Source organism: Molothrus aeneus, chromosome 12, assembly GCF_037042795.1.
Source record: "Molothrus aeneus isolate 106 chromosome 12, BPBGC_Maene_1.0, whole genome shotgun sequence".
NCBI classification, from domain to species: Eukaryota; Metazoa; Chordata; class Aves; order Passeriformes; family Icteridae; genus Molothrus; species Molothrus aeneus.
Genome location: NC_089657.1, coordinates 7329636 through 7351648, shown reverse-complemented (window position 1 = coordinate 7351648; position 22013 = coordinate 7329636). Strand labels below are relative to the sequence as shown.

General features: G+C 45.6%; 1 protein-coding gene across 13 annotated transcripts in view; it reads right to left on the bottom strand.

The window, feature by feature from the left end:
• The window catches only part of CADPS (calcium dependent secretion activator), a 204146-nt gene that overhangs the window by 122031 nt on the left and 60102 nt on the right, over positions 1-22013 (bottom strand). For all 13 annotated transcript variants that reach the window (XM_066558057.1, XM_066558058.1, XM_066558064.1 and 10 more), the window contains exons 4-6: positions 13275-13355; positions 8812-9048; positions 6353-6474 (exon numbers count right to left, since the gene is read on the bottom strand). In XM_066558057.1, the coding sequence (XP_066414154.1) occupies positions 6353-6474; positions 8812-9048; positions 13275-13355 (440 nt within the window). The remainder of the gene's footprint in view (positions 1-6352; positions 6475-8811; positions 9049-13274; positions 13356-22013) is intronic.

Here is a 22013-nt window from a genome sequence, read left to right as displayed (position 1 = left end):
AAAACACAGTCAGAGCTTGCACTTACTTGATACTGGAAGAAACCAAGTACAAGGGGTAAGTGTAAAGACACATTAATCTTCAACACAGCTTCTAGTGTGATGCAGGACTGAACATGAGACCTCTGGGAACAGGGCCCCACCTGGGATCACAATCCAGAGCCCCAGCAGAGTATTCCATGGCAGTCCAGAAGGTTCCTCCACAGCAGTGTGGCTGTCTGGGTGACACTCAGGGTAAGGGAATCCCTACAGGATCTTGCTTTTATTCTGGAGAAAAACTCAGCTGCTTAATCTAAAGCAGAATTTTTGTCCCACAGTGGCTGAGCTGGATAAGAACCAATCCTGCAGAACAGCTATGAGGGAGCATCAGGAAAGGTTCTGAATTCCTAATTAAAAAGGGCAGTAAATCACTTGCACAAAGACCTCTCATAATAGATCACATACTTGCACTTGGGTAATAACTTTTTATTGCAGTTTTTGCTGTGCTTAATGACTTGTCCACAGCCTCCACTTTCAGAAATGGGAACATCACAGCATAAATCTCAGGAGCATTATGGAAATATTGTCACACAAAAGGGGACTTGAAGAGCAGGTGAAACCAAGCTAACAGCAGAACCCTTCAGGTGCAAAGTCATGCATAGTATCATCAGAAAACTGTCTCCTAGGCATGCTAAATAGCTGCAAGTGAAGAAATCTTGTGTCAGGAATTTAGACATCACTTTGTACCCTCCAGCCTTAGCCACAGGGGCTAAAACCAACTGTCCTGAAGCTCCTGTCCCTGTCATTTTCACCTCTTAGCTCAGCAGCATCGCGGGCTCAGGGCATCTGCCCCATGCTCACAGAGACCAAAGCTGAAGGCCTCTCCTGGAAGACATTTCCCCAACAGATGCCTTGGGGCAGACTGACCCTGCTCAGAGCCTCACCCCAGGAACAAGGACTGCACCCCACAAACAATGGTGTCTGATGTTTGCTGTACCCAGCCACCTGCTTTAACACATTCCTAAGGCTCCCGGAGATTTCCTAAGGAGAAAGAGCTGCAAACATCTGCACAGCTGTGAAATGAAGTAATGTGACTGGAAAAGCAATCCAATCAGTGTGGGTAATTAAGACAGCTTATATTTAATGCTGAAGCCAATTAGAAGAGTGAGGAGGAGAAAAAAAAAGCAAGAAAAAGCAGCTATTTCCTAAAATTTCCTTTTGCTTTGTTTTTTACCCAGCATCATGAATTTTGCTTACACAGGGCTTAGCTAAGCATGCAAACCTAAATATGAATGTCTACTTAAAATTGTGTAGCCACACAGGACCTGTTCCTGAGCTTTGCCATGTCTGGAAGAGACCTACCAGGCCTGGCAACTACAGCTGTACTGAGGGATGCACACCAAGAATTAAACTCTACTCTCACTCACACCAACATAAACCCCTTTAGTTTAGCAGAGTCAAATTAGTTATATGGAATATTTAAAATTTATGCATCTCAGAAGGACTTTTCTCATTTTACCACAGAGGAGTGTTCACACCATCTCCCAAGAAACTGCAGCAGCAAAACACTGACTGCAACAGAACACTCCCATCACAGCCCTCTCTGTGCAAAGCCACTGGGCACCATTTCAAACTCCCTGGCCTGAGGCACGGGATTCCTGAATGAAAAGACCAGATTTTCCCTTTCTGCAGACTGAGAAAGCATCCCTGCTTGCCAGCCTCCTTTCCCAGAGGGCTTCTCCCTTTGCTGCTCAGTGCCCATCTCCCAGAAGGAGAAGGTGACTAAACAGCACTGGAGAAGGATGCTGTGCAGGTCCTGTCCCTCTTCATGGTCAGACAGAGGGATCTGATGGATGTGGCACACTAATTTGAAACAAAAACTCTGTCTGAGTGATAAGCTTGGAGGCTTGGTGCAGGGATCTGAACAAGGGCAGCCTGTCAGAACAGAGAGAAGCAGCAGAGCTGTCAGAGCACCTTGAAACACATCAGGGAGCAGCATCAGAGACAGCACAAAGATAAAACCAGACACCCCTGTCTCCTAGGGAGGTGGCTAAGGGAAAGGAGATGGGAGAGGTTTAGAAGTTTACCAAAGACATCACTTTATCAAGAGTGAATTTCTGGAAAGGGGACAAGGCTCAAGCCCTTGGTCATGACAAATGTAAGACGTGGCATGAAGTCAGATGAGAGTCACTGAGTGTCCTTTCTCCAGCACTGCCCTACAGCACGTGCTGAAGAAAACTACATGGAAAAGAAATCCCAAGCAATGCCAAGTGGCCTTTCCTCCTTCAGAAAACAACAAGCTCCATCCTCACCTCTCATTCTCTGAGCTACTGCACCCTTGCACTAGCACTGAAGAGACTGCTCTGCAAGGTGGATAGATAACCTCAAAATGAAAACACTTCCAGAGGAGCAGCCCACACCCCTGTCCCTTCCTGCCATGCCAAATGCACAGACAGGTTGGCCAGGTTCTTCCCCATCAGTATTTACTGCTTTTACCCCAAATGGTTCAGCTCAGTTCAATGCAGGGACACCCAATTTTCACTATTGTGATAGAGACTGAGACTTATCTGGGTGCCAAAATAACTCCAGAATCTGTAGCATTTATTCACAAGGCACATAGGTCCTTGCTGTTGTTTGGGTCTCTTTTCTTTTGTTCTGCTCACATCAGAGAAAGGTGATGTGGGATGCTGACCATGAGCACTGCCACAAGCACAGGTCACTGTTTAAATATATCCAGCAATTTCTCACTTCAGGACAGGGAGGTTGTGGCTGGATCTTTTGTGCTACTCCCAAACCCCTTGACAACGCTGTTCCCAGGCTGCACAAACAGCAGCACTACTGACACAGCTCCTGAAGGACATTTTGGAGACATGCAGAGGACAGACCATAGGCCAGTACACAGGGAAGGGGGGAGAGGTATAAACCCCACAAACATCTGCAAGAATACAGTTCCAGCATGAAAAGCAGTAAAATCCTTCTCACACTGGGATTTGAGATATCTTTTAGAGGCATCTGCGTGTTAGGGCATAATACACAAAAGCTTTTTCTTACACAACTTATTAAAAGCACTACTAATAAAACACTGCAAGCCTGATCTGAAATGAACCTTGCTATTTCAGGTCTGGCTTTCTCTAGAACTGTGCCATCCCCTGCATCTGTGCTGAGGCAGATAATCCTCACATGAAGGGATTGGGCTTAAAATGTCAGTAATCCAACATGAAGCCAGAGAAGAAATAGAAGGCCAGTGTTTACTGTTGTCCCAAAACCCACACTCCTTGCACCCAACTCATCTGATGGCTGGGTACTGAGGGCTGCTAACCCTGCTGCTGCCCTGCCTCTCTCCAGATCTGCAAATGGGATTCAAGGTCCAAAGTCACTAAGATGCTTTCTTCTCAAAAACTGCCAGTTTTGCACCAGAATGATGAAAGAAGGATCTCACACAGACCTAGGCTAGTGCTTTTGGGAATCCTTCCCTGGCTGGTGAACTGCCTTTTGTCATTAGAGATGTGGAAGCTAGGCTGGAACCCCTGGCATGGCACTGAGCTGAAGAGCAGCCACCATCACCAGTGTGCTGTCACTTCATGCTCTAGCTGAGGGCTGGCATTTGAAGGACACATGAGATTAAAGTGAACAACCCCACAAGTTAGGTAAAAAGATGTCCTACAAGTTTGAGGGGCCCCTAACACTCTCCACCCCATGACAAGGGGCTGGGATAGAAAAGTGAAGTCTTCCAGTGAATCTTACTGTTCAAATGTAATTTTTCTCCCCTGATGCTTATAAGAAATTTAGCCTTCTGTAGCCTGTAGAGCCTCCAGACAATGGCAAAGCTGAATTTCACTCAGATTCAAGGCTGGCAGTTTAGAAATGCTGCCTGATTCCAGACCTGCATTCACTGCATATTCTGAGCACAGGTGCTTAACCCACACTTTTTGAGCCTCTGAGACATAAAACTTCTGGGATGTAGAGAGGTAACTTGCTTTGGTGTTCACAGTTTCACAGTGCTGAGGCTCACAATCCCCAAGTGTTCTTCACCCCCAGGCCAGGCAGCATCCCTGCCAAAGCACACAAATCCTGGGATGCTGGGCAGGGAGCAGTCCCTCATGCCTCCACTGAGCTGCTTCCTTTCTCTAGGGGTGGTTTGCTTATTACAAAAAGCACAGAAGCAAGCACAGTGTGAATGACCTCAGTGAGACTGATGTCAGCATCTAAACTAACACCTCCAAAGGCTGTTTTGCATTGCCATAAATCCTTTGTTTCTAAGGCAGCACTGCTCAAAAATGCACCAAAACATTCTCTGAGCTGTTTCTATCACTGCCCTCATCACCAGAGCACCTGAGGGCCTTCAAGTCTTGTATTAAGCAAGATGACAAACATGTCACATCTGATTCATTCCCTCTTTCCTTCACAAGAGAACTTAGGTGCAGTAAATTGCTTTCACAGAGCTTTGGTTTCCTGTATCTCTGCTGCTGTGCCTGGGAGGGGAGGCAAGGTGCAAGAAACACCTCTAATGCAGAGAGGAAAGAAGGACAAGCCTTTTGTGATGGCCTCTGCTTTCTGTGAAGATTATTCTAGAGCCTCAGCTTGGCTGGTCTTTGGTTCTGGAAAGAAAAAGTCTTAGGACCCTCTTGGAATTCAACTATCAAACCTGCTCCCCTCCTAAGCCATTTCCATAGGTATTAGCCCAAGTGCTGGAGCAATCCAGAAGTCTGGAAGCCTGGCTCACACCTCTGCAGGAAGCCAGTGCAGAGAGAGGAGGAGTGTGATGGACTTGCATGACTTTTATCACACCACAGCACTCGGTGTTGGCTGCATTTTCTTGAGGGCTGATGGCTTCATGCCCAGACACTGTACATTTAATTATAATAAAAAGACCCACTCAATTAAAGAGTTCGCTCCTGCAGGTCTTATTTTGAAAGCAATTCTCATAGAAATAGTCCTGCATCCTGCAGTGAGAAGACCTGTGCATGGAAGGGCAGATCCTGTGAGCAAAGGTGGGATGAACAGACCAATCTAAACAAGTGCATGCAACCCAGGAGAAATGTGCTTTTTCAGTATGAATAGTAGCAATTTCCCCTAAATAGAGCCCAACTTTCTCCACTGAAGCAATAAGAATACCTAAAATAGTGACAGTTGTAAGTTCTCATGGAAATTTTGCTCTAAACTCAGCTCTCTTCCTTCCTTTTCTAAAGCAGATTTCAAAGCATTTTGAAAAGTCAGCCAGGCTGCAGCACTTTCTCTGATTGGGAATATTGTTTATGAACAGCTTACTGCAGATTCCTGCTGCTCTGGTGCAGCACAGGGCATGAGGCACCAGCAATTTCTGTGCCTCTGTGAGAGGACAGTGACAGAGGGAGGGCAGCCTGTCCTGGTCTCTGCCTGCACCCACTGCTCCTGAGCTGCTTGCAGTGCTTGTGCACTGCCAATCCTGCAGCCAGGTGGTTCTGGATTTCCTTCCACGAGCTTGGGAAGCTCCTGGCAAAACACCTCTGAGGACTGGCCACAGGGAAGGGGATATGAGCACAATAGCACTGCTCCCTAGTCCTGGAGGAGGCTTCACACCACCTCAGCAATTCTGCACTGTCAGGAACCACATTGAAAATTTAATTTAAGTGTGAAATCTCTGCAGTCATTCAGAGAAACACTGCCTCAAATCCAGAATGTTTCAAGTTAACTAATCCCACAAATTGGAAAGGAAGTAAGCCATTCATCATTTTCTCCTTCCAAATAACAAAGGCCAATCACTACTGGTAGGTGCTTAACAACCAGGTAAGACAAAAGAAAGCCAAGTATGGGGTCAAAAGTGAGGATTTGGGGACGAGGTCAAAGAGGATAGAACAAGACTCTGCCCTTGAATGGGACTGGACCAGAGAGGTCTCAAATAAAGCTTTAACTGAGTAATTTGAAACTTTTCCCAGATCCTCCCTTCCACCTCTGGCTGCCAGACTGTGTCCCTGCCAGCTGTTCTCTCTCTCGTAGGACTGCCAAAACCCTGACAGTGAGGACAGGATAATGTACCTATACCTGATGGCACCAGTTCAGATGGACACTCAGGCAAGTACTTATCTAAGCACATGCTTAACTCCATCCCTATTTAGTAAAGCACTTATGTATAGGCACAAATTTATCTCTCTATGGCTACACGAGACATAAGCCTCTCATTAACACTTTACTCCCCTCAGGCAGGGCTTATGTGCCATTTTTAGCTGCAGGACAACACTCTGCATGTGTGCAAGGAAGGCCATGCTTCTCCTCTGCCTCTGAGAGTCCCCTCTGCCCTCAGCACGCAGGAGGCAGAGCTATCTGCAGTGACTCAGCAGTGCAGAGACAGGGCAGAGCAGTGTGGTGGGGAGAGACCAAAGAGCAAAGCAAGGCTTACGTTGGCTTTGAGGCTTCAGCCTGGTCTGTCTGCAGCTTCTCCCCCCCTTCCACCTCCATGGTGCAGTACACGATGCGGTTGGGGGCCAGCGACTTCAGCCCCTGCACCTCCATGATGACAACCTGCAGGCAGAGGAGGAGAAACGTTAGAGGAGCAGCTCCTTCACACCCTGCTGGAGCCCATGGGGGCAGCCAGGTCCTCCACGTGCTGCTGGATGTTCTCAGGGGCAGGAGGCAGGGATGGTGGCACTGCCCAGGCTGAGGGGAGACTGTGGCAGCCAGCCAGGTCTGTATGGAGACCAGGATTCCCTCTGACTGCACATGGGCTCACTGGAACCCTTGGGTGTCCAGGGCTGTGCCGAGCTTCAGGAGATGGGCTTCACAGATCTACTCCTGCTCCATCTAGAAATGCCTTAATATGTGAAATCCAGGGAAAAAATGCACACAACTACTCAGCTTGTGCCAAAAGCATATTTTCCATATTAATTTCCATTATATTAATATTAATATTAAGTGGTTTGGGGTTGGCATTTGAAGACCGTCTGGTCCAATCCCCATGCTGAGACATGGACATCTTTCAGTAGATCAGGTTGCTCAGAGCACCATCCAACCTGATCTTCAAAAACTCCAAGGATGAAACACCTATGTCCCATTTGTTCCCTGTTCCAGTGTCCTACCACCCTCATTAAAACCCTTTTCTTTCTTATACCAAATTTAGATCTACCCTATTCTAGTTTAAAACTGCCGCCCCCTGCCCACCCTAGAGCTCTGATAAAAAAAACAAAAAAAACCCCAAAAAAACCCCAAACAAGCCCTTCCCCCCAACAAACACCCAAAAAACAAAACAAAAAAACCAAAACAAAACCAAAAATAACTTCCTTCATCTTGCTTATAGAAAATCTTCCTAATTAAGAAATCACCACCTAAGTTTTGTGCAGGTAATTAATTTTTTCCCCTTCTTTTTAAAGGTGATTAATCCCATTAACCACATACCTTAAACATTTCTACAAGAATCACTGTGGGAGTTTCTGTTCATGTTCTATTACAGCTATTTATGTAGTATATACACAGGGGTTTAAAATTCCTCTCCTCAGGTCTTCTGATCTGTCTGGAGCTGAGGATCCTGTCCCTGGCACACAGAGCTCCACAAAGCCTCCGATGAGTGCCCATTTTTGGTAAAAGCTTTCTTGCAGCAGGACTTTTGTGCACTGAGCAGTGCCCAGACCTGCCAGCTCCTGAAGTCAGTGCTTCACTGGGCTTTGGCTTCCCACCAGATGGGGTTCAGCTGGAGCAGAGCATTTGTGACACCCTGCTGTAAGGGTGGCCCTTCACACACAGCTGTACACACTGCACAGCTTCTGCAACAGGGGGCTACTGCTTTGTGATAGCTCCCTGCTCCTCCACATGGGAATGCTTGGAAGTCAGCCTTATTTGATGCTGCTATTGAAGGCATCATCTCTGGGTTCACAGCCCTAGTTTTACATAAGACTGAACTGAATACTATCAAGATGGTTTCAGACACTTAATGAGTTGAATTCTGAGACTGGACAACCAGGGTTGTTAAGTTTTGCATTAGCATGATATGTATAACAAGATACTCCCTAGGAAGAGAAATAAACAGGAAACTACACAAAACCAAAATTTTCTGATTTTTCTGCATCCTACATTTTTGACTCCATCCTGCTAGTTGTTTTGACAATGTAACATAAACCCACTCATTGACAGACAACAACAATTCTGTAGGGGTGAGTTGATGACTCCTTGAAGTAAATATGCCCACAAATAGACCACAAATGTGTTTGCACAAAACAACTGAGTTGGCTGAAAACAGCTACAGAGCAACCAGGACTGAGGCAGCAGCAGCACCCTGCCTTCGCCTGGGCTGCACAGACAAACTGCTCAACAGAGCCCTGAGCAGAAAATCAGCATGCAACAGAGAGCAAAGAGCAACCCAGCACAGCACAGGATATCCACACAAACTGCAAATCAATCTGCTGGGTGAATTCAAAGCCCAGGGATTTTTCACAATTCTTCAAAGAGGAAGCAATTCTCGCAGGGAAATGCAGCGAGCCCTCTAGCTGGCAATAGTTAAAGATGCTGATATTTACAGTGTTGCATTATTGTAATGGTTGTGGGGACAATACAGGCTCAGGGTTACTGGGCTACACTCAGTAACAAACTGCATGAAGAGATCAGGTAATATACCTGATGCAGATTTCTGAGCCATTTGATATACATCGTCACAAAATGCCAGACAGTGCACATCACACAGATTGCTCCAACAAGGTGCTGAGACACCAGAAAGGACACAGTGTTTAATCACAGGCAAAGCTTCCAGTAAACAGAGAGTGACTTCTACTCACCTCTCTCCACCTAACCTAAATTTGAACTGAGCAGAAGTCGGCTGCTGTGCTTTTTACTCCCATGAACTGTACACACTGCTGTGTGCATGTAGCTTACCTCCAGGGAGAATGACAGCACGACGTCTGACTTGGAAAGCTGGTTCTCATTCTCCTCTCCCATGTCAATTATTGAGGTGTTGTGGCTACGTTTCAGCTTCTGCAGCTTGAACTCAGAGCCTCCTTTAGACACAGGCATGCTCTCCAAGTTTGCCATCAGGAGATTGACAGATGACTTCAGCTCCTCAATGTACATGTTCTCCATTTCTTTGGACACAAACTTGGGAAACTTGCGCTCCTTGGATTTGGAAACAAACACAACAGAATGAATGTTTGTGACAATCAACAGCCACTTGTTGCAGTGGGAGAATCCCCCAAGAGCATCTGTAGAGATTTGTGAGCAGGGAGCTCCTACAAACCAGATGACAAATTACAGCTTCCCCCTGAGTAATGTAGAAACATTATTGCTAGTTTCTCACTGAATTACTACTTGGTACTTGTCCAACTTTCCTGTATCTTGCATGCACTTGAATTTCACTGACTTTTCTATCTGCAAACGGGCTTTTTCCTATGGATGGCATTTTCCTCAATTACAAACACTCCAGGCCAGATCTCAACTGAACTTTGTGACCAACAGCAACTTACTAAGGATTCAGAGGAGGCTGACAGTAACAAATTTGCTTTCCAGTCTCCCAGTTGTATCAGCTCCTTTAAAAACACTTCTGAGCAGTTGCTTCATCAGGTTTCCAGCTGTGAAAGGAGCCCAAAGAGAGAAAACCAGCCATGTGTGGGCAGGAATGTTTGGTCCTAACTGGAAGAAGAAGTAAAACATCCTTTCCACTACTTGCCAAGGCCTGAGTCTCCCCCCAAGAAGACAACTTTTCACTGTGAGACTTTCCAGTGCTGCTTGCTGTCAACAGGAAATTTAAACTCTAAAACCAAGGGTGACAGTGAGAGGAAAATATGATGTTCCCTAATTAATATTCTCAGCTTTGAACTGCTGCCCATCACCAGCCTGAGTCCTGCATCTTCTGTCAACTCCTCCCATGGCCTGAATCTGCTCAGGATTTGAATGTCTCTCAGTGGGTTACAAGCACTGTGCAAGGTGTAAAACAGAGAGGCAGCATCTGCAGCCAGGGAACACAAGGCTGATGTGCAAACAATCTTGGTGGCAATTCACAACATTGTAAAAAGCCATTTGTAAAATGTATGCTAGGAAAGAAAATAAGGTCATGTTTCTTCTAGAAGACTGTCATCAGGGTGCTGAAAGAGCTCTCCTCTGCACTAGTTTTTGCATCAGTCCTTAAGATCACTACAAGCAGAGCTCACAGCAGCACTCACACCAAGCAGCTGAAGTATGGCCATCTGTTTCCAGCCTCAATCCTGGGAAGCAATTCCCTCATGTAAATTAGACCTACAGTAAAATAAACTACTTAATCAGCCTCCTGTATTGTCTGTGCATTATATAAGTTGCAAGTCACCCCTAGGAAAAAAAAAACCAAACAACTGTTTCATAGATTTTGAGAACTACTGCTGCAGCAATGATGTTCAGACATTATTGCTTTTTTACCCTGCTGTCATCCATCTCTCCAGGGACTGCAATTTTGGCACTGCCCTCACAAACCTCTTCAGCAGTGCAGCAAGGACTGAGACATTTCACTGTGTGCCACCAGCAACTTCTTGAATTAGGACTAAAATGTAGTTTGAAGTGATGCATAACAGTTTAACTGGGACTATTTAACTGATGTTGGAAACGCAGAGATGCAGATCTCAAGTCTCAAGTCACCCATCAGACTGGAGATAAAGCTGGGGGAAGTCTGGAGTAAGAAACTATCAAGAGATGCAGACAACAGCAAGAAAGGGCATTAGTCACCTCCCCATGTACTGGGAGCAGAGAGAGGATCAGGAATAGGGAGAGGCACAAGCATGGAGGCAGGCAGAGTTAGGATACTGAGGAATGACCTGCCCAGCAGGCTGGAGCAGAGTGGGTCCAGGTCCAGCCCCAGACAGACATATCACTCCAGTGTCACCATCAGGTCTCATTTAGTTGCTCCTACACGTGCTCCTCCTTGTCCTTGAGGCCAGGTGACTGGGAGGGGGAAAAGGCACCACAGGACAGTAGAGCACTTGCCACTGCAGAGAAAAATACATGTCTGCCTTGGCATCACTAAGCTCTCAGCTGTAATGCTGCTCTATTTAGCTGCTGGAAAAGTACAACACACAGACTGAAAAGCCTGTCCAGATTCAGCTTTAAAACATCTGCTTGCCACAGAGTGTGATCCTCAAGCTGCCTGGCTCCAAGGCTGGGCTGATGTGCTTTGATGCAGTCGGGCTCAGTGGGGGACCTTGCCTAGCACTGCCTAGTGCTGCACTGAGCTGCACTCTACTGGGCACAGGGGAAGGCAGAAACACCCAGAGCTGTGTCCTGGCATACAGAGGCAGGAAAGCTGGCACAACAGCGACTCGTTCAAGGTCACACAACAGCTCAAATGAAGCCTTGCAGAGCCACTGGTCCCGTAAGACTCCACAGCCTTTGCTGCCTCTGAAGTGCAAATGTCCTAGTGTGAATTTCTTTATTTAAAAATGAGGTATTAATTTGCCTCAAGCATGGAATCTCCAAGAAAGACACCTCAGTGCTGGTTTCACAAGCACTGTAAGCCTCCCTGTGCAGCAAATCTGTATTAAAAGCTGCAAATTAGAGATAAAAATGGAAATGCTATCCTTTCACTGAGCTGAATTGTGAACCTGCCCTCTGTTACAGGGAAAGCTGCCTTGCCCTGAAAGGAGGCTACAGAAGAAGATTCAAAAGGTCATTTAGAGGCCTCCAAAATATGGTATTCGTGGATCTGAAAGAACAAGGTTTCTTGCAAGCAGATGCTGGCGGGACCTGACATTCTGAAAGGAAAGTCTGCTGCAGTACCATGACAGAGATTAAATATCCCTAGCTGCCAACTGAAACCCAGGTAAGCCCCTTTTACTCTAAACCACCCTCCAAGCTGCACTGTTGTATTTTGAAGGTTGAATTCTGCACAGAAATATGTCAGGTTATGTTGAGAAATTTTCCCCTGACTTTCTCTTGGATGGCCAGCAGTGTCATGGTTTGTTTTCAATATCCTTGGGGGAAGAATGGAAATGGTAAATTCTCATTTGCAAAAAATAATTCATGATGCTGCAGCTTCTGCTGGCTGCTACTGAATCATGCATATTGTTGTTCTACATACCATAAAGAGAAAATGAAATCACAAAACCAGGCAATCTTTTTCTCAGGGCCTGGCTACCTATCTCAGAACCAGAGCAGCTGTGCTCAGTGCAGAGGCTTACATTTCACTGCAAATAAATACTATAGGTTTTCTTGACAAAAATGAAATGGCAAAGGGCCAAATGCTGAACAAAAGAGCTACAGTGAATTTGATGTTTTGCTGCACCATTGATTGGCTATGTGGTCCTTGGCCATCTCATTAATTTTATCAGTGAAGAGGGGAAAACCAGAGCCTATGTCCCCAAAGACAAAACAGCAGCAGATGTTCAACAGAGGTGTTAGTGAGGAGGAGCGGTGCAGGCTCCACCAGCACCATCATCAACGCCTGACTATAAATCAATATGCTCTGCTTTTCACATCCAGGCATTTCAGTGTGGTTGCAAACAGCTCTGATATTACCTATCTTATAAAAAATCCTAATTTGGGCCCAACTCATTGCTGGGAGGACTGCTGCTGAAAGGCAGGCCCCGGGACTGAGCTTGTCTCTGTGATTAGATTTTTTTTTTGCCTTGTAGTAATGGTTTCTTGATTATCAAGAACAGCCAGATAGATCATTCCAAATGACTTCAGCCCCATTAGGGCTTTATCAGTGACTCAGAGCATCTGATTAGAGGCAAGGAGAAAACTCGGCCATGCTGATGTCAACAGGATCCTCTCCATCATCTATGGTCCATTGGAGGCCACTGTGTAGGGGTGTGATTTGCTCCTCGGGAGATGGCTCCTTGCAGAAGGGTCTCCAGGGAGATCAGCTGAGTCCTTGGTTATCAAAGCTGTCTGGAGGTCTCCAAACAGCAGTAATGTCTGCAGGGGGCAGTGATGGCCTGACTGCTCTCATGCACAGTGTGAACTTCTTTGGGACAATACATCTGAAGGACCTTTATTGAGGCAGCATTTCCCTACAGGCAGAGGAAATTGTGGCTCCTATCAGCCCAGCAAAAACCACAAATCCCATTAGGATGATTCCTGGCTCCTTTTTCACACACTATTATCCACCTTATTGTCTAGCATAGAAATGTGACACCTCTGAGGATTCACAAGGGATTTTTCAGGAACCTAAACTCTCCCAGCTCATCAGGACATTCCAAGAAATGCACATCAGAACAGCTTCATCTTGTTTGTTTGCAGCTAAAAATCTGATCACTTCTAACTGGTAATTATTATGAAAAGAAACTTGTAAGAGAATGACAGGACCTGGGGGCTGCATCAAACTCCTTGTATACTCCTAAATGAAGAGGTTATTAATGTCAGTAGACTTCTGGTTTTACCTTGGCAATTTGTTCTGCCATTTGGAGACGTCCATCTAACTCACGTCTGATCTGTGCTGCTTGCTCATCAGGGTTGTCCAGCTGTAGAAAAACAAAAGGCAAATCAAGGTGAAAAATTAACCAATGCAACTCCTTCAGGAGTAGTTCAGTTCTTCAGGCTGACCGCCTGTGCTACATTGCTGATAGACAGAGCAAGTGGTGAGGGGCCACATTCTGGAACAGAAGCCCCCACAAAGGACAAACACAAAGTTCACCAATCCAAATCAGTTTCTGATGCCTGCCCTGCTGCCTCCTGGGGCTGAGCATCCTCACCCTCAGGCAGTCTGGTGCAGTGTAGTCTGGAAAGTTACAGCCACAGTGATGACAAAAGTTCTGATTCTCAGCCTGATGAGTGATGAGCTCATCTGTTGGTGCTCACTGGATCAGCTGAAACACCACGTTGCCCCTGACCCATCGCTCTCCACAGCGTCTCCTCGTCTGTCACATACACTGCTTCACCACTGATTTTCCAGAGAGCCAACAATGACTATGGCTAAGATTGATGGAAAGTATATTTTTGATTAGCTTTTGAAAGCCTTTGTTATGGATTTAATTCAGGAAAACTACAAAGTGTCCTGACTGCAATCCAAATCCATTGAAGCTTCAACAGCTTCATTCACACCAGCTGCCCAACATAACCTGCTGGTGTGGTTCATCTTTATATTCCTGATCCCACCACCAGCACAGAGCCATGGATTACCAGCACCTTTCAGGATCAGCTGCCCCTGTCAGTTTTTCCATGAAAAATGTACCACACAACTATCCTGCACCTCTGGAAGAACCTCTTGGAGCTGCTTCATTAAGGGTAGGAAATGTACAGACCCAGATTTCCATTTCTTTGCAATTCTGAAAGAGGGAGCATTATTTGAATTCTATCTGAGCTACAGTAATTGAGGTTAATCACACACTACCCAAAATAACTCAGGAGCTAAATTTAGAAACTGAGGATGCTGCTGTGGAGGAGGGTTGATTTTGCAGTATGATAATGAGCCAACAAACTGTCTCACGCTTTCTGCACTATCTTGATTGTGCAGATGTTTTCCAGTGATGCTACAGGTGTCCAGGAAAGATCTGACTGCAGAAGATTATTTTTCTTAGGAGCCAACAAGCAGCCTAGGCAGTCTCTGTGGCTGTGGTTGAGTGTGTAAGGTATTGCTTTCCAGGGCTGTGCTTCCCAAGACTAAGTAGTGACACCAAGCCAAGTAACCTGGTACTTAAAAGAAACAAAAAAATCTTTCCAGGCTGTATTTTCAATAATTCTGCATGATAGGTCCATGACAAAAACTGATCTTTGGGAAAGCAATCCTAGTCTGTAGTAGCCAAAATAACATTTTCTTCTTGTTGTCTACAGAATGGTACTAATGAGACAGCCCCTGCCTGTCCTCCTGGCACCTTTCAGCAGCTCTCTTGTGAGTAAGGGCAGCATCCTAACAGCTCAGTCATTGTCTCCTACTGTGCCTGGGAAGGACTCCTGTGCCTGGGAAAGGCTCCTGGTGCCCTCAGAGCAAGCAGAGTACATTTTACACAGCCATAACACTATATAGAGCCATTAAGAGAGTAATGCTGGTACCCATAAAATATACTTTGCTTGTGAAATAAGGAAAGGTGCAAATGTGAGGCATACCATCTAAGCAAGACCAAGTAAGGCAACACAGACTTTAATATCATTAAAACTCAATTTCTTAACTAGAGAATCAGCTATTTATTATCTGCCACATGCATGCCCACTTTATATTCAAGTACTTGACAGCCAAATACATAAATGATTTAAGAAGTCAAAGAGAAAATGAATTAGTTTCGTTCTGCATTATGACTATGTTATGTGTATGCTGCGAATAAAGCAAAGATATAAATCATAAGGTTGCCCCAGTCAATTAAATGTGAAAAGTATTATAGATTTCAGTATATACATGATTTGTCATATGCACTGGGCTTTTCTTCAGCAGCATGCCACAAATACATGATTTACATAATTCGTAATTCTCAACTGATCATTACCCAACTGCCTGCTGGTAAATTAGATGTTTTCATACGTCTACCCACAACCACATTAATTCTCTCTGCCTGCCCTGCAGAGATTACCTACATTGGTGTAACAGTTGCTAAAGCAAAAGAATAAAAATTTAAAAGTATGTGTAGATTAGGTTTTAAGGAACCCAAAACTGACCAGCACTGCAGCCAGCCTATCACTGCAGGCATTGCAGGGCAGGTGTCTACTTGAACCCTTTCTAAGCCTGGCTTAATTTCTCCTAAAATAATTAATGCAGCCAAATGCATATGCTGTGCATGGTTATAGGTGCCAAATGCCTCAAAGAGAAAGTTTCAGGACACTCATCCTTTAACATGCCAGGAGCTCTGTAGCTCAGCAAATGGTTGATTAAGTATTTCAAAGCAAACATGCTCATGGTGAAGGCTGAACAAGATCACAATATGGGTGACAATTTTGCAGCTTTGATGTAGGACTTTAGGAGAGATCTTTGTCTCATAAAAGGTGGTTTCATTTTGTGATGCACAGTGTGAGAAAACACTGAAAAATTCATAAGCCACATCAATTAATAATGAATCTGTCAGTCCAGGAGTACTCACAACATGTGGCAACAGCATCATGGAGTGCTCCAACTGAAAGAAACATGGCCTCCAAAGTGACTCATGGCAGGGATGCCCTTGGTTTCTTACCACAAAGCTGCTGTTTTAGGAGATTAAGTGCAATGAGGCAGGACACAGTGGCACCATGGGCACACATATGCTCCATGTCACTGTCACAGACTGCTCTGCAGCACCCCAAAATGTGACAAACCCCCTCCCCTGAGGAGGAGATTGCCTTATTTTGCTCCTGTGTAGGTAAAACAGGCTACACTGCAGGGATTCAGTCATTTCCATAATTCAGCAAGAGCTGCACAATTGCTGTTTGCTGTGGACAGGTGCTGGCTCCTGCTATCCCAGCAAACTCCTAGGTTATCTAATGAATGCCTGCTGCATGAGAGCACTCAGGGGGCCCTGGAAGGGTGATTTAAAACAATAGAAAGGACTTGGAGAATTCAGTAAGGGCTGATGATTCCCTCTTAAAGAGAAATCTTATTTCATGCTTCACAGACTTTAGGGCTGCACTAGATTCCTTGGTGAAAGCATTCCCTGGGATGTAGAGCAGCCTCTCCCTGCCTCAGTGTGAACCTCAGAGTGCTGCAACACATCTCTGTGCCTCAGCAGCCACCAGGGCTGTGCAGGCTCTCACCCATTACATCTGCCTGTGGATGCTGGGACCACCCCTGCTCCACCAGGGGAGCTCAAGAGGTCCACCCTTGGGTTCACCATGGTCTGTGTGCTGTCTGAGACAGCTGTTGATGCCATGAACTGAGATGATTTTCCACCAGAGCGTGGTACTCACTGCTCATCTGAGAGTGCTGATGGATCACCCAGCACGAGCTGGTGCCATGGCAAGGGCAGGCAGGTGCCAGGCATGGATCCAGAGCAGGAAAAGATGGTATCTCTCCATGCCCTCTCAGTTCCCAGCCTGCCTACCACCACAGCTCTCCACAGCTTTGCAAGGCTGCACCGGGGCGCTGAGGAAAGCTGAGACAAGCAAACCCAGCATGCATCTTTCCAGCAGGTTGTGCAAAGATAGCTCCAGATTTATGTGCAATGATAAATCAAGGTAAATGAGAAACCAGATTCAGCAAAACAGGAAGGGGAAGGAAAAAGTGCTGCCTGCCTTTTCAAATGTTTTGCAAGCTGTTTAGAAAAGGGATGGCAGAGCACATCCACTCGCAAGGCACGCCTTTTCCATCTGTGGCCAGAGAACTTTTGAACCCTGCAAATCCCTCTGCAAGATCATCCGTGCAAGGTGTACGACACTGAAAGGGATTGAAAACTAAAGCTGTCCAGAGGCTCTGACCTCTGAGCATGCCTTAAGGCCATCTTCTTATGGCATTGCATAAGGATGCTTGGAGGCATGTGGGCAGCATACACTGAGCAACGGCTCCATGACAGAAACTGGAGCACTGGCTGGCCAATGCTGCCTGAGGTACACTTAGCTTGCCTGTGTTTCCCTATTATATGCTGAATTTACATCAGTTAATGCAAAGAGAATCACCTGAATTTCCTAAATATGGTAATACACTACTATTGAGTCCCAAATTAAGTTTTACAGCTGGAATCAGCTGTAATTAATTCATCCCAATCCATCATGGAAGAGGGATCTACATATCCTCAAATCCTCATCTTTGATTAAAAGCTTAATGGTAGACACATTCATCACTTAATTCAAAATGGGCTTTGGCTTTTGGAGCTAAAGCAACTTGTATGAGGACCTAGTCCAGCAAAGCTGCAGTACCCTGACACTCAGCAGGATTAAATGTGACAGAATAAGATGTGGGAACATCTCCAATGGTGTCTATGCAATAATTGTTTTTCTGCAGAAAGCTCTGAGCAAAAAACTGGCAAAGCAGAAACTGGCCACAAAACAGCAACGTTTTGGTTCTATTATATGCTAAATCAGCAGTAAAAAAGGGAGAGGGAATGGAAAGAGAAGTTTATGGCTCCCACTTTTCAAGGACTAGGATAGCAAAGATTGCAGTCCTGCTTGTTACAGCTCATTTTTGTATTTGTGAAGTTTAGATTTATCACAGCCAGAGATCTAAAGAGACCAACCTCCTGAACAGGCTGGTGTCTTTCACACTGGTTTGATGCAGTAAACTTTCCCATGAGGTCAGGGAGAAAGAAGTCAGGAGAATTAAACCTCTAGGCAGCAAATTTCCAGCACATAGAGAAGTTGCTACATGTTCTCAGTGGATGGCATCCTATGGTGGAGGTGGGAGCTGAAGCTGCTGGTCCCACCTGTGAGTAGGATCACACTTCTCCAGAAATCTCTGTATAGGTCACCATCAGACCCCCTTCCTACAGCAAGAGAGAACTGCAAGGGAACTGCCTTCCACTGCAGAGGCAGCTATTTTAGTCCCTCTGACTTGCACCTAATATGCTGCTCACTAATTGGTATCAGCTTATCAAAATCCAAGCAGAAACATCACATCTCCGAGTCCCTTTGATCAATACATAATAACAACAACTATAAATGATTAATAAGCAATCAGTATTGCTATGCTAAATTACTATATTGTGCTAATTAAAAGGTCAATTCCTCGCTTTTCTTAGAGCAGTGCCCAAACATCTGTGCTCTGAATCATTCAAAGGTTTCAGAGAAGTGTACCTCAGAGAGAATCTCCTGGTTTTGAACAGAAGCAGTATCAATTCTTAGCCATATCAATCCTATCTAAGCTATCACTGCATTTCAGAAAAGCCACCTCTTTTTTAAATAATAGCATTCAATAACATGAAAAAAAATCTGAAAAAAGAAATATGGATTGGAATCCTAGCTTCACTAATTGGGAACATCCACCACCTCTCTTACTGCCTGATCCCCTCCAACAGGACCTATTCTGCCCCTGAAGAGCCAGTGGCACAAAATGGATGTCTGGCATCTCTGAGAAGGGCCATGTGGAGCTGAAAGCTGTCATGTGGGATCTAACCTTACATAATACCCTTGTGAAGTGCTCTGGCACCTGCATTAAGGATCAAGGATGTGAGAAGAATTGAAGGAGACACAAAAAAGCAGCAAGAGGCATAACTATGAAGAAACAAACACAGGGAGCAAAAATGTGATGCTTTTAAAAGCAGTGAGTCTGTAAGTTGAGAGGAAGAGGAATGCAGCACAAGGTACCAGATGTGGGGAGAGCTTAGCAGGTGGGGCAAGTCCTCCCATGGGGTGCACCATCCTTGTCCCCTTACTGGTGGGGACAGTCAGCCCAGCAAACCATCTACACAATAGAGAAAAGGCTGTTATTTGTCCATATTATATGTATGATAAATAATTTCTGTGTACAGACATTATAACAATTACAGAATAAGATGTTGCAGCCTGGCAGCAGCAGCTCCTGCCATGTGGCTGGACAGCCCAGCTCCCTCTGCACAGAGCATGGCACTACTGCTCACTGGCTTTACTCTAATCAGCTCAAACCATGGCCCTGCATGCAGCTCTGCCTGGGTAGAGGAGGATGGGCAAACAGGGATGAGCTTTTGGGGTCCTGGGGTTTGAAGACCCTAAAAATTCCTCCTAGTCTTAGAACCACTGCCTTCCAGATCTCATATTGGTGTTCAGAGCAGTCTCTGAGACCACAGCAATAATACACACATGTAGTGTCATGAGCCTCCAGTCTTCACCATGTTACCACACTGCAGACAACAAACAATTCCTTTTCTTCTTGTCAGGGAGCCAAATGAATTCTAAATGGCTTTCCTGACCATAACACACACACAGCACCAGCTACAGACCTCAATTTCTGACACATCAGCTGTGAAGGCAAGAAACTGCAGATAAGAGAGCATTGAGGCTTTGAGGACACTGCCAGACCCAGTGCACAGCACAAAGAACAATTAGCTTTTTCCAGACCATGTATTGCATGTAATAGAAAATATTAACTCACATTCCAAATATTTATGAAAAGTTCAGACATAATTAAACAATTTGCAATTGAAAATTAACAATCTAAAAATTCAGCCGTGTAGACAGAGAGCATTAAATATAACTGCAGTTAATGTGAGCTGATTTAAGCACAGCTAATACAGCAGTAGCAGAAAAAGGCAGTCAATCACATCCCCTGTCATTAACAGCCTTCTCCATGTGAAATATTATTAACTGAAGCTTTCAAGCTGCTCTGCTGTCCCAGTGTGGGCAGGAGGGTTGTTTGCCTACAACCTGCTCCAGCTGGAGCAGAGGGATGAGGTGTCCATCTGTCCACCACGCCCAGGTGTCTGTCTGTCTGTCTGCCCTAGTGCCCCAGCCAAGGCTGTCCCTGCCCCTCCCACACCTGAGCCCCATGAGAATGCAGCAGCCAGGCTGCTGGGGAGCATTTTGGAGCAGTGCCTGCACCCCTGTGCTCCCAGGGGTTCACAGGAGCTGTGTGTGACGAGGATCCCAACATCTGGGGATGGGGGGAGCAGGGCAGGAACAGAGCAGTGCTGTCCTGAGGGTTGTGCACTGTGCTCATGACAGCACCAGCAGCAGCTTTCCCCCAGTCCCACTCTGGGCTTCACCCACTGCCCCAGTTATCTTTCCCTAGAGCTCAGTAGGGATAGAGCCTCCTGACAAAGCTTTTCCATCCCCAGTGGGTGGAGAGCTCTTTTTCACACTGCTTCACTAATTATTCTTTGTATTTAAAGCCAAGTAAAACACCAATTGCCCAACACATCCATCCCAGCCCAGGCTGGACTACCTCAGCCCTTAGCACATGCCAGGATACAACACAGCTGGAGAAGAGGGAGCAGCACCCACCAGCCTTGAACCCTGTGGGCAGCCTGAAGGAGAGGGCTGGGATGCCAGTGGAGATGGCACAGTCCTCTGCAGCAGACTTCCATGAACAAAAGATCATGGATTTAAGGATGGGACATGTGCTGGGTGGTGGGTCAGGCCCCAGTGTAGCTGCACAGTGACTCTTCCAGACATCTCCTCTGCCAGAAACACTGTCATCTCCTGCTTTCTGAGGAAATGTGGCTTATTTCAAACTACATTCAGCAAGGCATTACCTCTTTCCTTTGAAATTGCTAACAGGGCATGAGGCTTTTGCTTAGAGAGGTAGAGAAAATATACTGGACACTCAGAGTATGGGATTACAGTCTCTGCTATTGTTGAAGTCCCTCAGTGCTTTCTGTGTGGCAGCATTCTGAGAAAATAAGGTGATAGCCTACTCTCTGATCCCATTTCATCTGAGTCTACCCTCAGTCTTCCCTTTAAGCTTTCACCAAGGACAATGCCCTTTATATGCAGAAAAGACATAAGTGCAAAATATACAGCTGGAATCCAGATGTGACAGGGAGCACAACCATGACTGCAGGTCTGCAGCACCAGTACCTGCTCATCTCAGCCAGCTGCTGCAGTTCTTTTTAGAAATTAGGAAAAACATGAATGAAGAGATTAAAGAGAAAAGCTACTCTTAAAGCATTCTCATGGAATTCAGCCTTTTTTTCTTTTTTTTTGCATTCTGCTGTGTATCCTGGTAAAAATTGCACTCTTACTTCAAATGGAGGCACCACCAGACGTTACCAGCAATAAACCCATGGGAATAGACACATATGGAACCTACAGCTGAAACCTTTCCCCTCTCTTTCTTATTATTAATCAAGAATCTATGGAAATCAAGGTCAGGAGAGCAGTGCTCAGGGCACTAGAAAAAAAAAAAGATGCATGTGTGCAACCCATGTGGTCACATTGCCGTCCCTGCTGCACACCCTCTGCATCCCCCTTTTTCTCCTTTTCTTTTTAAGGGGAATTATAGGGAAAAACAACAGGGAAAATCAGGCTCTGACAGGACTGATGGACAAGATGCTGAGAAAATTGTTGAGACAGGTGGATGAAAACAAGGGAGCTCTTGCTGGGAACCAGCAAAGCTGGGAAATGCTCTGTGCTGCCTGTGCTGCTTTGCAGGGGCAAAGGAATCAACTGAGGTTTATGCTGTGACCTTGCATGAGAGCTGAGGGAATAACAAAATCACTTGGCTCACAGGCTGAGCAAAATCCACAACAGATTCCACCCTGTCAAAAAGCATTTCTCTTCAGACAGGTTTCCTCCCTACATTTTTATGCAACCCTAAAAACCTAAGCTGTCCTGTTTCTAAAATGCACAGATCCATCTTAAATCCATTCTCCCACTCT